At 50.9% G+C, this 12567-nt stretch overlaps 1 protein-coding gene across 3 annotated transcripts in view; it reads right to left on the minus strand.

The window, feature by feature from the left end:
* Positions 1 to 401: 401 nt before the first annotated feature.
* The window catches only part of SAMD4A (sterile alpha motif domain containing 4A), a 198537-nt gene continuing 186371 nt past the window's right edge, over positions 402 to 12567 (minus strand). For all 3 annotated transcript variants that reach the window (XM_081830488.1, XM_081830489.1, XM_081830490.1), the window contains 2 exons: positions 6886 to 6969; positions 402 to 1431 (listed from right to left, as the gene is read on the minus strand). In XM_081830488.1, the coding sequence (XP_081686614.1) occupies positions 1403 to 1431; positions 6886 to 6969 (113 nt within the window). In that variant the 3' untranslated portion in view covers positions 402 to 1402. The remainder of the gene's footprint in view (positions 1432 to 6885; positions 6970 to 12567) is intronic.

Genomic DNA, 12567 nt, shown 5'->3' on the forward strand with positions numbered 1-12567 from the left:
TTTCTCACATCTGCTTTCACAGCCCGCCTGGCCACGTGGACTGCACGTCTCCCCGCACGCTCTCTCTGCCACTTGCTCACTGACCAGTTATACACTGTCCTGGGTCTTGCTCTCCTCCTCTCCCTCAGCAGTGAGCGAGCCAGGGGGGGGGTGCAGCCCCCAGGCTCAGGTTCCTGCGCACAATCGTAGTGGAAGCGGTTTTTTGAGCTCATTATCTGACGTTAAGGCCTTTTGTCGGTCCTTACCATTTTTCCTCCAGTGGAACTTGTACCCACGTGTGTGTGTGTGTGTGTGTGTGTGTGTGTGTGCGTGCGCGCGCGTATGTGTGTGTGTGAAGCGAGGCAGGGAGCGATAGGATGAAACCCCACAGTAGGGTGGGGAGGGAGAGAGGTCTCTGGGTGAGAAGCAAATCCAGCCCAGAAAGGGGCCGCAGGATTCTTCTAGAATCTCTTGGTGACTTGCGAACAGACCCTAACTGATCACACGGTGCCGTCCTCCTCGTCCCTTCCCCGCGCTTCCAGCCACATGCTCGTCCCGCCAGCCCACCTGCACGCGCCGCGCAGGCGCGGCGGCAAGATGGACGACGCCTCGGCCTACGTGACGCGTCCGCCTTCCCCGCAGGCACGCCTCGGCAGCCATTTTAAGAGACAACCCTGCTGCTATTACAAAAATAGAGGAAAAAAATGAATCCATATCAACAAATCCTTTACAAAAACCATAGTATGAAGAGAAGTTCTATCCAAACTCTTTACACATTATGTACCCTTTAAAATTGTTATGTAAACAATACACAAATCAAAGTTTCTCTGAAATTTTGTTGGAGGGAACGTTCCCCCTCTGCCGCCGGGGCCGTGCAGCTCTCTCCTGCGGCTCGACCCCAAGCCGGGTCCACAGGGAAAGCCGATCCGGGCAGCAGGGAGGGCGGGCCGCCATCTTGCTTTGGTCGCACTAGCCCACGACTGCGTCCTGGGGCCTGACTGCGGAGGCGGGCTGTGAGGGGCGCCCGGGCCCAGGGTTCGGCCTCCCTCCCGCGTCTCGCCCAGCTCTTTCACGGCGGTAGGCGGTACTCTTTTTGTTCGTTTCTCCCCCTCTCTCCATCCAAGAAGCCACTTGCATTCCCTCTCCATCCCCTCCCAGTCCCACGTTTCCCTAGAGACCCCTCCCCACCCCGCACACCAAGCCATCCCGTGACAGAAACAAATGACAAAATAACCAATCCCCGGTCTACTGATATGTTTACAAGGACGACCTACGCTCTCACAAAATCAAAATGGGAGAGGGACCAGGGAAAAAAAAAGGCTGCAAAGTATCTCCGAGGATTCTGTGCAACCCTGAAGATGGCTGACACTGGACCCGCAGCAGTCGATTTCACGGCCAGCGCGGTCACTCTCATCTTCAGCTTCTAGATGGTGGAGGTCCGGTCAACCCCGTCTGGGAGAGAAAGAATACATGATGGGCAAAGGTGAGCAAAACCGTTCCCTTCATGGCCACCTAGTCGCACACCGTGCACGTTGGGCTTCCTGGTCTCTGAAGACAGGTGAAGGCCACACTTACCCATTCATCCACTCATTCATTCACACACCCACCCACTCAACGTCTGCGGAGTAGCCATTCTTCCAGGAACTGTAACCAGTCTGGGAACCAAAACAGGAGACCTAGTCCTCGCCCTGTAAGTACACACATCCTAGTCGAGACAGATCTGTAAAGCCACAGGGATGTAGGAGTGATCATTGCTACGATGGAGTATGTACCAGGCACAGCAGGAAAAATGGGGGAAGGAAGATTTAAGTTGCCCCTGGAAGTCAAGGATAGTTTCACAGAGAGAGGAAATGACTTTTGTAAGATGGTGCTGGTAGGAGAAGAGAGGAGGAGGCAGGAAAGGAAGAGGGTGTGGGGAGGGCATACAGCTCATGTATAGGTGTGATGTTGGTCATCAGATGGTGGGGCTGGGGGGCTGGATCGCGGTTTAGGATGAGGGATGGGGGGAATGGAGGAGTGGCAGGAGATGTGCTGATCGGAGGAAGGGGGTTGCTGCAACGGACATGCAGGTGGACCTGTCTAGCTCACATCCCTTTCTTTGGCAGCATCTCCCCCTCACCGAGTCCCTGCTGAAAGCTCGGGCATGAGGTGGTTGTGACTCTGAGCTGAACAGACCAGGGGGATGCAGCTGACCCAAACTGATCTAGCTTCTCTGTCTCAAGAATCTGGTTAGGGGTAGACACCACACTTAGAGGCTGTGGGCACTGAGAACTGAAAGACCCTGTGGAAGTGGGTGAATGTTGAGGCTACACAACGCAGGCTGTGTCTACATTATGGAGAGTTGGCGAGACCAGGCTATAAAGCGGAGGACGTGCAGGTCAGAGACAGAGGCCATGAGTGAGACAGACTGCCAAGGGAGCCAGTGGCTGCCCAGCTCCTTTATGGTTGCCTGCTTACACATGGGACTATAGGAGAATCCCCAGAATGAGGCCATAAGGGTCTTGTGTACTATGAACAGGAGCTTGGACTTGGTAATTGGGGCATTCTAAGCGGTAATTAGATCTGATTTTAGAATGGTTTCTCTGGCAGCTGTTAGATGACCTAAAAAAAGACAAGGCTGGTGGCAGGATGGCCCCTACAATGGCCCACGCTAGGGCTTGTCTGACAGGGGCTTATCCAGTGAGCAGAGAGAAGCATGGATGAGTCATTGTAGGAGGGAGAAATGACTGTGTTCAGTGACCAGTAAATGAAGGCCAGGGAGGGATGCAGATGCCTCCCTGGTTTTGTTGATATCCAAACATCAGCAGGTAAGTCCTGGTCTAAGCCTTGATGTCACAAACCTGGTCTACCAGGAGGAGCATCTAGATCCAGCAGGCAGAACTCAGGTTTGAGAGGGGAGGGGCAGAGTGTTCAGGGGAAGCTGGAGGACCTCAGTGATATGGAGGAGTGCTGAGTCCACTGCACAGGCCTCCCGGCCTCCTGGTGGGTGGTGCCAGTCTGGTGTCTTGCCAGCAGGGACTTGAAGGAGAAATGTTTAATTGAAATTTTTACTGAGATCAATGTAGGCTCACATGCAGTTATAAGAGACAGTCCCAGGTTTCCGGGTTTGCTGAGTTTCTCCCAGTGGTAACATTTTGCAAAACTATAATATTACCACCAGGAAACTGATGTTGACACAATTCACAGATCTTACTCAGATTTTCCCCATTTTATTTGTACTTGTGTGTGTCTATGAATTTCCATATGGTTTTTGGAGAGATTTTAAAGAAGAAAAGCAAATGACCCCGGGAGTGTTTATGGGAATCAGGCCATTAGTCGTAGAGGCCCCCAGAGGTGAGCTTATAATCAGTAATCTTTCTCTGACTTGTGCCGGTGTTAACCTGAGCCTCTTGTGGTGGCTCTGCGGTGGTTAACGGCTCATGGGAAACAGTGGGTGCGTGTAAATAGACACACACATGTGTGGGTGTGTAGAGGTCGCTCCCCTGTCTGTAGGAGTGGAGCACGCTCTTGCCAGGGCTCACTGGCCTCCTCATTAATGCCAGTGAGTAAGTGGGGAGCTAGAAACATGAAAATCTCAACTAACCCAACCCCAAGCTGCATTTTCACTGACTTCCAAGCCTATGCCTCATCCTCCAAGGGTTACAGTATTCATCTGCAGGGAGATGACCAACAGGTAAGTCCAGATTCACCATTTACAGTTGTGCAAGGTGTACAACTCCAGGGAGCACCATTTACATGTATTCATTATAGGTTTTATAGTTGTTATGACAAATGTCAAATCAATGGCAGAACAGCATCTTAAGAAAGTGGAGTCTTTTTCTAATTTGCACAGTCTCCGTATCAGCTAAAAGTGAGGCTGTTAAGTCCCAAGAAGGAATAAGGAAAGAAGGTGAGAAGGAACGGCAAGGGGATCATGTGAAAACATGAATCCTGGAGCATCAGAGAGTGGACTGGGCATTCCTCTTTATGGTAGAATTCACTGCAGTCTCTGTCCTGCTTGGAGGAGCCTTGCTTTTGTAGCTGTGGCTGTTCCTGCCCATATAACCCCGGTGCAGGAGGAAGACAGCAGCCAGGCTTGGTGTTGAGTCTTCCTTTATACCCGGAGCCACCAATCAGGAGCAGGCCCAACAGAGCCAGATGAAAGCCTTAAATGAAGATTCACAAACCAAGATGGCAGAGGCAACCCACCTCCTGGGCTTCCTCATGGGTTCTGTTGGAGGGGCCAAGGGAAGGGCAAGGAAAAGACAGAAAGGGAAGGCCAAAGAGAGAAATGGCTTAGACTGGCACCAGGAGGGCTGTACTTAGTGGAGGACACTGAGAGTAGAGATGTCCGTGCAAAAGGATGGGCCGCCAAGGCTTGGGGCCCATGGACCAGCCACAGTAGAAAGACCGTCGTAGGATGTGGTGTCCCGGGAACTTGGCCACCCTCCCCTCCTGTCCTGAGACACAGGCAGAGGAACCTCTTTTACTTTGCTTTCCTCTCCCTAATTATTTGTCCTCCTGTAAAATGATTTAATTCATTGGCATTCTCTCCCCAGCAAGGTCATCTTCCCAGCACCTGGACGAGGTGGGCCAGCAGAAGGGTGCAGTCCTAATGTGGGAGGCTCACCGCCACTGTGCCCAACTGGGCCACCCTGAACTTAATTTGCATTCTCTGCTCTGGAAACTGCTTACGACGCTTCCCACCAGAGCGTATTATTGAGGAAAAACACAGCAATAAAAAGACTTAGGAGATTAACAAGATGAAAACATTAGCAAAAAACCATCAGTTCAGAGAGGTTTTCTGTAAAAGTAGAAGAATGAGCTAAAAAATGAAGCATTTTCGATGAAAACCTCCCTTTAATAAAGAGCATTTGGCATTCTTGCTACTAATGATGATAATGTTAGCACTTAGCAGTTTGATAAGGGCTTCCAACATGCCAATTATCTGAGATATATCAAGCCCTGGGGGAGGAGGTCAGTTCTCCTTGCTGACTCTCAAAGGCCCGGGAGTTCCTCACCCACCAGCCATGGTTGGGTGGGAGGGAGCTTGGGCTGCCCGCAGTGGGCTGAGCTTGGTCTGAATTCTCAGGGTCTGGGAGGCTTCCCTTTTTGAAAAAATTGAGATATAATTTGCATACCACAAATTTCACGCTTTTAAAGCGTACAATTCAGAGGTTTTCATATATTCACAGAGTTGTGCAGCCATCCCCACTATCTAATTCCAGAACATTTTCATCTGGTACCCATCAATCAGTCACTCTCCACTCAACAGTTCCCTCCGGCCCCTGACAACCACTAAACTATACCATCTGTCTCTATAGATTTGCCTATTTTGGACATTTCATAAATTCCTATGTGGAATTGTACGCCGTGTGGCCTTTTGTGTCTGGCATCTTTCATTTAGTGTAATGTTTTCAAGGTTCATCCATGTTGTAGCATGGATCAGTACTTCATTCCTTTTTAAGCTGCATGATATTCCACTGTCTGCATTTCGTTCATCCATTTCCATCTGTTGATGGACCCTTGGGTTGTTTCCCATTACTCATCAGGGGCTATCAGTGTGCCGACCCAGTCTCCTTTGTTAGCTGGAGAAGAGGACCTGGTGGCACCTCCCCACAGAGGTGCCAGGGATGGACCAATGATGCTGTGAAGCTTCTAGGATATGAGTGGCCAAGGGAGAGAGCAGTGTTTGCAGATGGGGTTCCTGGAACCCATTAGGAGCTGTGCCTTCCCACCATCCTTTCAGTCAGCAGCCCTGGGAGGCCTTGAGCTAGCTCCCTTCTGGTACTGAGTGGAGCCTGCCTTTGGGCTGTGGAGAACCCTGCCCAGCTGAGGTCAGGTAGGTACAGTCCTTGCTTTCCAATCTGCTCCAAGCAGAGCATTTACTTGTCTCATATTTGGTGTTAGGATAAGACTGTGTTTGCAGGGACTAAAAATCTAAAAGTCCCTGGTAGGGAGGACCAAGCTCTCCGGAGGAGCAACTGTCAGCAGCCTTTCTCGCCCCCATGGCCAGAGAACGCACATTTTGGCTCTAGGTGTTCCGACCGCCCATCTCCAGGGTGGGTGAGCACATCCCGCCTGGAGAGGACTGGTGGGAAGGGTCACAGGAGGCCTCTCTGACTCAGAGCCTCCCGGAAGTTGGCAGGAAGGGGTGACCATTTCTCCTCTGCCTGCCAAACATCCCCAGGGCTGGTGCGGAGTCCGGGCTGGAGAAAAGCACTTGGTTAGTACCCGGAGGGCACTGCAGGCCTCCTGGGGCTCTGGTGATGATGTAGGGCTTCAGACCAAACTGACAGTGGGACCACCCAGCTGCTTCTGGCGCTCCTTGTGGGGCTGCCGCCCATAGGCACATCAAACTAGACCATCCCTGTCACACCGGGAGGGACATCTCAGACTGCTTGGGGCTCCAGGCATCGTGGAAGCCATTTGGAACAGGGAGATACAAAAACAAGCAGGGATTTTTGTTTCAAAAATTCTATTTTTAGAACAAGCTGGGATATGCTTGGAGCAGACTGGGAGCTCTAGTGCCGAGAAGGAAAGGATCCAATTCTGTGGGGGGGATGTTGCCACTAAAAGCCATGTCTTGTGTTTCTGACTCCTCCAGCTCCCAGCATTTGGCTGGCACAGCTGCTGCAGTAGGACCTCAGTGTGCACTGGGTGGGTGGCTCTGAGGAAAAAGGGACAGCCTTGGTCTCCAGGTCCCTGACTCACCTCCCAGAAAAGGAGGAGCAGGGCGTCGTGGGCTACTCGGCGTGGTACGGCTTGATGGGGATCCCACAGCAGCCTGAAGCCATTCTCTCGCTCTGTCCCCTGCCCACCTCTCATTGTGCCTTTCCCATTCCTCCTGAGCTACTGCAGAGTGCAGACAGCAGATGGCTGCTAGTTCTCCCAGGCATGTGGTAAAATGCAGGAGGACCCACTCACCTCCCAGGGCGTGCTCGGTCATACTGAGGCACAAGGACTCCAGCCTGTTGTTGATGTCCGGTTCAGTCACAGGAAGCTGGAATTCTGCAAGGGACAAAGGGTTATGTTGGTGACAGAGACTCTGAGAACAAGGAGAAGGTGTGCACGGTGCTGTGGGGCTCCACCCGCTCCACCCCGGGAGGACTCACGGGACTGTGAGGATCCTCACGGAGGTAAGTTACACTCTGGTTTCAACCAACCTATGAGTCTGTTAGACGCACAGAGTCCATTGTGAACATTGGCGGCTGGAAGAAAACTCGTAACTAAAAATAGCTGGTCATAGAGTCTGTCAGGCCTCTGCTCAGAACCCTCCAGCGGCTTCCCATCTGAATAGCAGCCAACCCCCTGCCATGGCCTGCAAGGCGCACGTGATCTGGCCCTTATTAACCCTTGCCTGTGTACAGCTCTCACCGCCCCTCGTTCCATCCCAGGCCCTCTTCTACTCCAGGGTTTTTGCACTGCTGTTCCCTCTGCCCAGAATGGTGGTCCTTGGATGTTTCCATGACTTTCTCTCTCCCTGCCTTCACGTCTCTGGCTCTACTGTCTCTTTAGAAAGGACATCAGAGATGAGCAGAAATTTCCCAGCCCTATCCCTTTCCTCTGCTTTATATTTCTCCACAGCTGTCATCAACATCTGGCACATTCTTTATTTGCTGCCTGCCCCCAGTTCCATGTTCACTTCATTGGAGCAAGACTTGGCTCTGCTGCTCCCTGGGCCTGGAAGCGGGCTTGGCGCATTTCTGCTTTGTTACAAGGAAACGGAAACCACAGTATTGGTGAGCACCTCTTCTGAGCCCACGACTGTGCCAAGTGCCCAGTTCTTGAGCGGGACTCAGAGTGACTGGCCAGGTTGGCTGGCTAACACAAGAACCCATGGGGGTCTGACTCCAGAGCTGGTACTCTCCTGCATGCTGTAGCGACTATAAGCGCCAGTCAGTGCTCGCAGCCTCCAGCCACTTAGAAGGTCTGAGATGTCTGCTGGGCGGGTTCTCACTGCCTGGGACCATGCTGTGTGCATTCTAACCACAAAGCCCCCTCTACCATCTGGACCCTCCCTATCTCTCCAGGCTCCAGTTCCTCCTCCCCCCGAGTGGGAAGCAGCCCGAAGGAGCCTCCTCCTCTCTTCTCCTGGGGCCCTCACTGTCAGTACCTCCCCCATCCCTCATCCTGGGAAGCTCTTGAGGGTCTTTCACTGGCTTGGAAGCGCCTTGCAGACAGCAACAGTGCTTTTATCTCTTTCTGAATCTCCCATAATACCCAGCCACGGTCTGCTGGCACACTTCACACATGTCTATTGAGTGAGGAAAAAGTGGAAGCTCTGACAGCTTAGAATTGTGAAATCCTACGATGGGGGTTGGGGGGCAGACAAAAATCAGCAGTGGGATATGTTCTGAGGGCCTGGGAATCTCAACATTGCCACTGTCTTCATATGCGACTCTGGGAAACTTCTCTTCTTTGTTGGGCCTTAGCTCTTCAGTCTGTAAGTGGGGAAAGGATCCTGTGGCCCAAGCTTCAGGCCATTTCCTTGCTCCTTTAAATCTCCACCAGGGGGCACTTGGGGCTGGTGGGCGGGATGACAAATGAGGTTAGGGGTTGGTGGTTTAGTGGGATAGGAAGTTGAAACCAATGGCTAAACCAAAGTATTTGTTTTCCTTGATGAGCTATACATTTAGGTTTTCTCTGCAATCTGTGTTCCCCATTATCGGCTAATTCAGAGGCAGACGTCATTTCTGTTGTTTAAAATTCTGAGTAGATGGGCAAAATGGATCAATACGAAAAGCACCGGGGAGCAGATAGGGTTCTTTCTGACACAAATTCCAGCGTCAATGGGTTTGAAGAGCAACTGGTGCCAATTCATGAACAAAGGACGACTGGGCTTTCTGGCGGCCAGGAGCCAGGGAGAATGGAAGGGTCTCTCCCACCCCCACCCATTGTTGCTCTCAGAGTAGGGTCGGGGCAATTAGACAATCCAGAGGAAAGAGTATTTTAGTATTTTCATCCATTCATGTGAAAATCATATGCATGCAAAATTAGCAGCCTTCAGGGTGTGAAATCTATAAAATAGAAACACAGTTTTATATATAGCCAGTTAGCAAATATGAAAAAAAAAAACCCTCAGCAATTATAACCATCCATATGCTCATTGTAAAATTTAGTTTACTCTCTAGCACTCCCCTTTAAACAAACACTGTGGAAAGATTTGGATAAATAAAGATGCTCGACATTTGGAGAGAAGTGTTTCAGCTGCAGGGTTTCTTGCCAACACGCAGCAAAATGCCATTTTCCAAGCCTAGGACTGCGTGTTCAAAAAAGGGGGCTGAGAAATGCGGGGCTCTCCGCTCTAGAATCTCCAAACCTTAGTGGCTGCTCTTTTAGGTTGAAAGTTGGCATGGTTGCTTTTTCTCCCTCAGCTCTTCCCTCTGGTGTGCTAGGGTGTCACGACCCCCACCACTCGCAGAGTGGCTCCGAAAAATTCTAAGTCTTGGGAGAAGCCCATATGTTCACACTCCAGAGTTTCCTAATAGTGTGACTTTTTAATTGTGTATTTGATAAAAACAGATCCGTGGCATCTCCCCACACATACAAGACAGAGGGAGACCAGCTGGGTGGATAACAGCTTCCATCTCAGGCTAGAAGCCCTCAGCCACGTGTGGCTTGGGTGGGCAGAACTCTCAAACCCCAGAGAAGCAGCTCTGGGCAGCTCCCGCCACCCAGGCGCACACGACCCACCAGGCCAGTTCTTGCCAGTTCTTACCGCAAGGGCTCATTGCATTTAGCCTGGGCCCCCAGCTGTGACGGGCCAGGTAGACATAGTTTTATGTTGTCAGTAAGGCAAAAAGGAAAGACTGAGCCTTCTCTGCCATTGCCTGAAGCAGGCCTGTTTCCTTAACCCAGATGACATCTCTGAGAACCAGGAATTTTTCCCCTGACCATCAGACCATTCCAGTATTTAGTGAGGGTCCTCAGTCCTAGGATGCCCAGGGTCTAGGCTGACCTGGATCTTTTTAACTGTGCCTTTTCAGAAGTCCCACAAGTAGAGAGCCTCATGTTCAGGCACAGGGTCAAGAAGATTCTAGAAGAGGGCAGCTTCCCATTCCTAATGAAGTGTTTTTGTAGGGTCCACCCGGGGGGGGGGCATGTGGCTTTTTCTTGGCAGGAACCAGTCATCCCAGCTGAGTCTCACACGTGTGGCACCTATGGCAGAATTCTGTAGCTCTCGCCCAGTCCCTGGGGCCGAGGTGAAGAGGCCAGCATCTTTAGTACTTTAGAATGAAAAATGGGGTATTCTAGGAAAAACCTCTAGAATTCTACTTTGCCAATAACAGCCGAAGCTACTTGTTGAATAACAAGGAAGGCTTCAAGTTAAGTGAGAAGTGGGGCTGCCGGGAGGAGAGAAATCAGGAAAGAGGCTGAGGAGGACAGGACAGAGGATGGAGAAGTGGGATCCAGACTGGGTAAGGGGTGTAAGGAAGAAAGGGAGGCAGGGAAGATGGGAGCCAAGCAGGACGGGGGAGGGTAGTAACAGAAGGAAAAGAAATCAGTGTGGGCAGGGAAAGAGAGCCATACTGATAACTGCAGAGACGGTCATGGCGGTCATGGCGAGTGACAGAGGGACACGAGTAATCAGTCGTACCCCTGAGTCTGCTGTGGGAACACAGCTTTTCTCTGGTGGCCTTGTTCCTAAACCTGAAGACGTTTGTACTGTGGAATCCTCTGGGACCCACAATTTCATGAAAAGTGAGGAGAATATGGTATAAGACAATATTGTACCACCTAGGTCTCTAGACCTACAAGTACCATCTAGACCTAGGTTGGTCTCTCTCAATTTGACTTTCAGAGACAGGGGAGTACAGGCCCAGCTGGGTTCTCAGCTGTGATACAGTTGATTCATTCACCAACCTCCCTACCTATTATCTGCCAGTCCTGAGCAGGATTGTTTGCCTTGGCCCACCAGAAGGCAGAGAGCAAATGTGCATTAGGTACTTTAAGAGGGTCCTTGTTCTGGTCTCTTCCTCTGCACAGCAGCCCCTTCCATTCCCCTAACGGACCCATTGTATGGATGGTACTCTCCCTCTCCCCACTCTTTTGAAAGGCAGTTCTCTGGAAGGAATCTGAAACTCACACTAAGGAGGCAATGAATGATAACAGCTTGGGACACTATGCTCCCAGGTATGCAGCATTCTGATGGCAGAAGAAATACAGTCATGAGCTGGTGCACAGGGGAGGTTTGCTATGGTGAACAGATACATGGCCCTTTCCTGTCAGGCCCTCCAGGTGGTGAGGAGCCTCTGTGGCCTCTCAGTGTTACACCAGGGCTGTTTTGAGATCCTGTCTGACTGGATCCCACTGGTGGCTGAGCCTGGGTCAGCAGGAACTGATCTGCTTCCAAGATAAGGCAGTCCTTCTACAAGCGATTTCCAAACTAATTTTCTAGTTGGGAAGACACCTGCCTTTGGGGGAACGTGACCACACCAGGCACCACACTTGTTTTGAGCTCAAGTCATTCCACTGGTGAGTGTATCAGACCCTCTCCGCCTTGCTCTGGGAGGACCAGCTTAGTGTTTCTTACTCATGCCAGAGGCCAGTGAGACGCAGCAATCACTTAGTGTCTCTCCTGGTTTGTCCTGGGAAATATCTAAAATCTGTTCCTGTGGGAATAATTTAAAAAACCACCCCTGACATGGCCTCCAAGGGGCCCACAAATCCTGTAGATCCAGGAAAGAAGAGATCGTCTTGCAAATTCAAGCCAGGTGACTGATCAACTGATATACAACTTGGGGGCTTTTTTCTAGCCCCTGGACTTTTTTTTTTTTTTTAATTTTTTATTTATTTGCGAGAGAGAGAATGAGAGACAGAGAGCATGAGAGGGAGGAGGGTCAGAGGGAGAAGCAGACTCCCTGCCGAGCAGGGAGCCCGATGCGGGACTCGATCCCGGGACTCCAGGATCATGACCTGAGCCGAAGGCAGTCGCTTAACCAACTGAGCCACCCAGGCGCCCGCCCCTGGACTTTTTGATATTCTTTGGAGACATTTCAAATTTTCCATCATTTTAATGGAAGTATTTTAAGTTTACAGAATCAAACTTTCTTCAAATGAATTGTAGTCTTCAAGATTTACCCATCTGGTTTAAAGTGGATGCTCTGAAGACATCTAATGGTCCAGAAGAAGCCACTCTGCTGTATTGTAACACAGTTTTCTGAGGATCTAATTTAGGGTTGGTTACACATCTCTACCCCATTTTGTGTTCACTACCACTATTGCTTGTGTAAAGATGAAAGCCACTCACTGCCTTCCTGATTTTGACTCCCTGATATGATACTTATAGTTTGGTCCTGCCCCCACAGCCGCCAGCCCCTAGACCCCTGCTGAGCTAACAAGGATGTGCTGCTCTGAGTGGCAAGGCCCATCCCCGAGAGACCCCGTCTGTCTAGGACAAAACTTCGTCTGGGCCTGGCTGTGGCAATTAGCCAGGCTTGCCCTGTGAATAAGGCTGCCTCTTCAGGAAGAAGGAAGAGTTCTGATCATGACTTGGGGTCTTGAAAACCATTGTCTGATCTGCCAGGGGCAGGGATGACCTTGGAGATGAAGGAGCCTCCCATGGCAGTGACTTTCTGCAGCCTCTGTTCCCTTCAGCCAGGAACC

The sequence above is a fragment of the Leptonychotes weddellii genome, chromosome 9 (genome assembly GCF_054177405.1).
Source record: "Leptonychotes weddellii isolate Sample4059 chromosome 9, ASM5417740v2, whole genome shotgun sequence".
Taxonomy (NCBI): domain Eukaryota; kingdom Metazoa; phylum Chordata; class Mammalia; order Carnivora; family Phocidae; genus Leptonychotes; species Leptonychotes weddellii.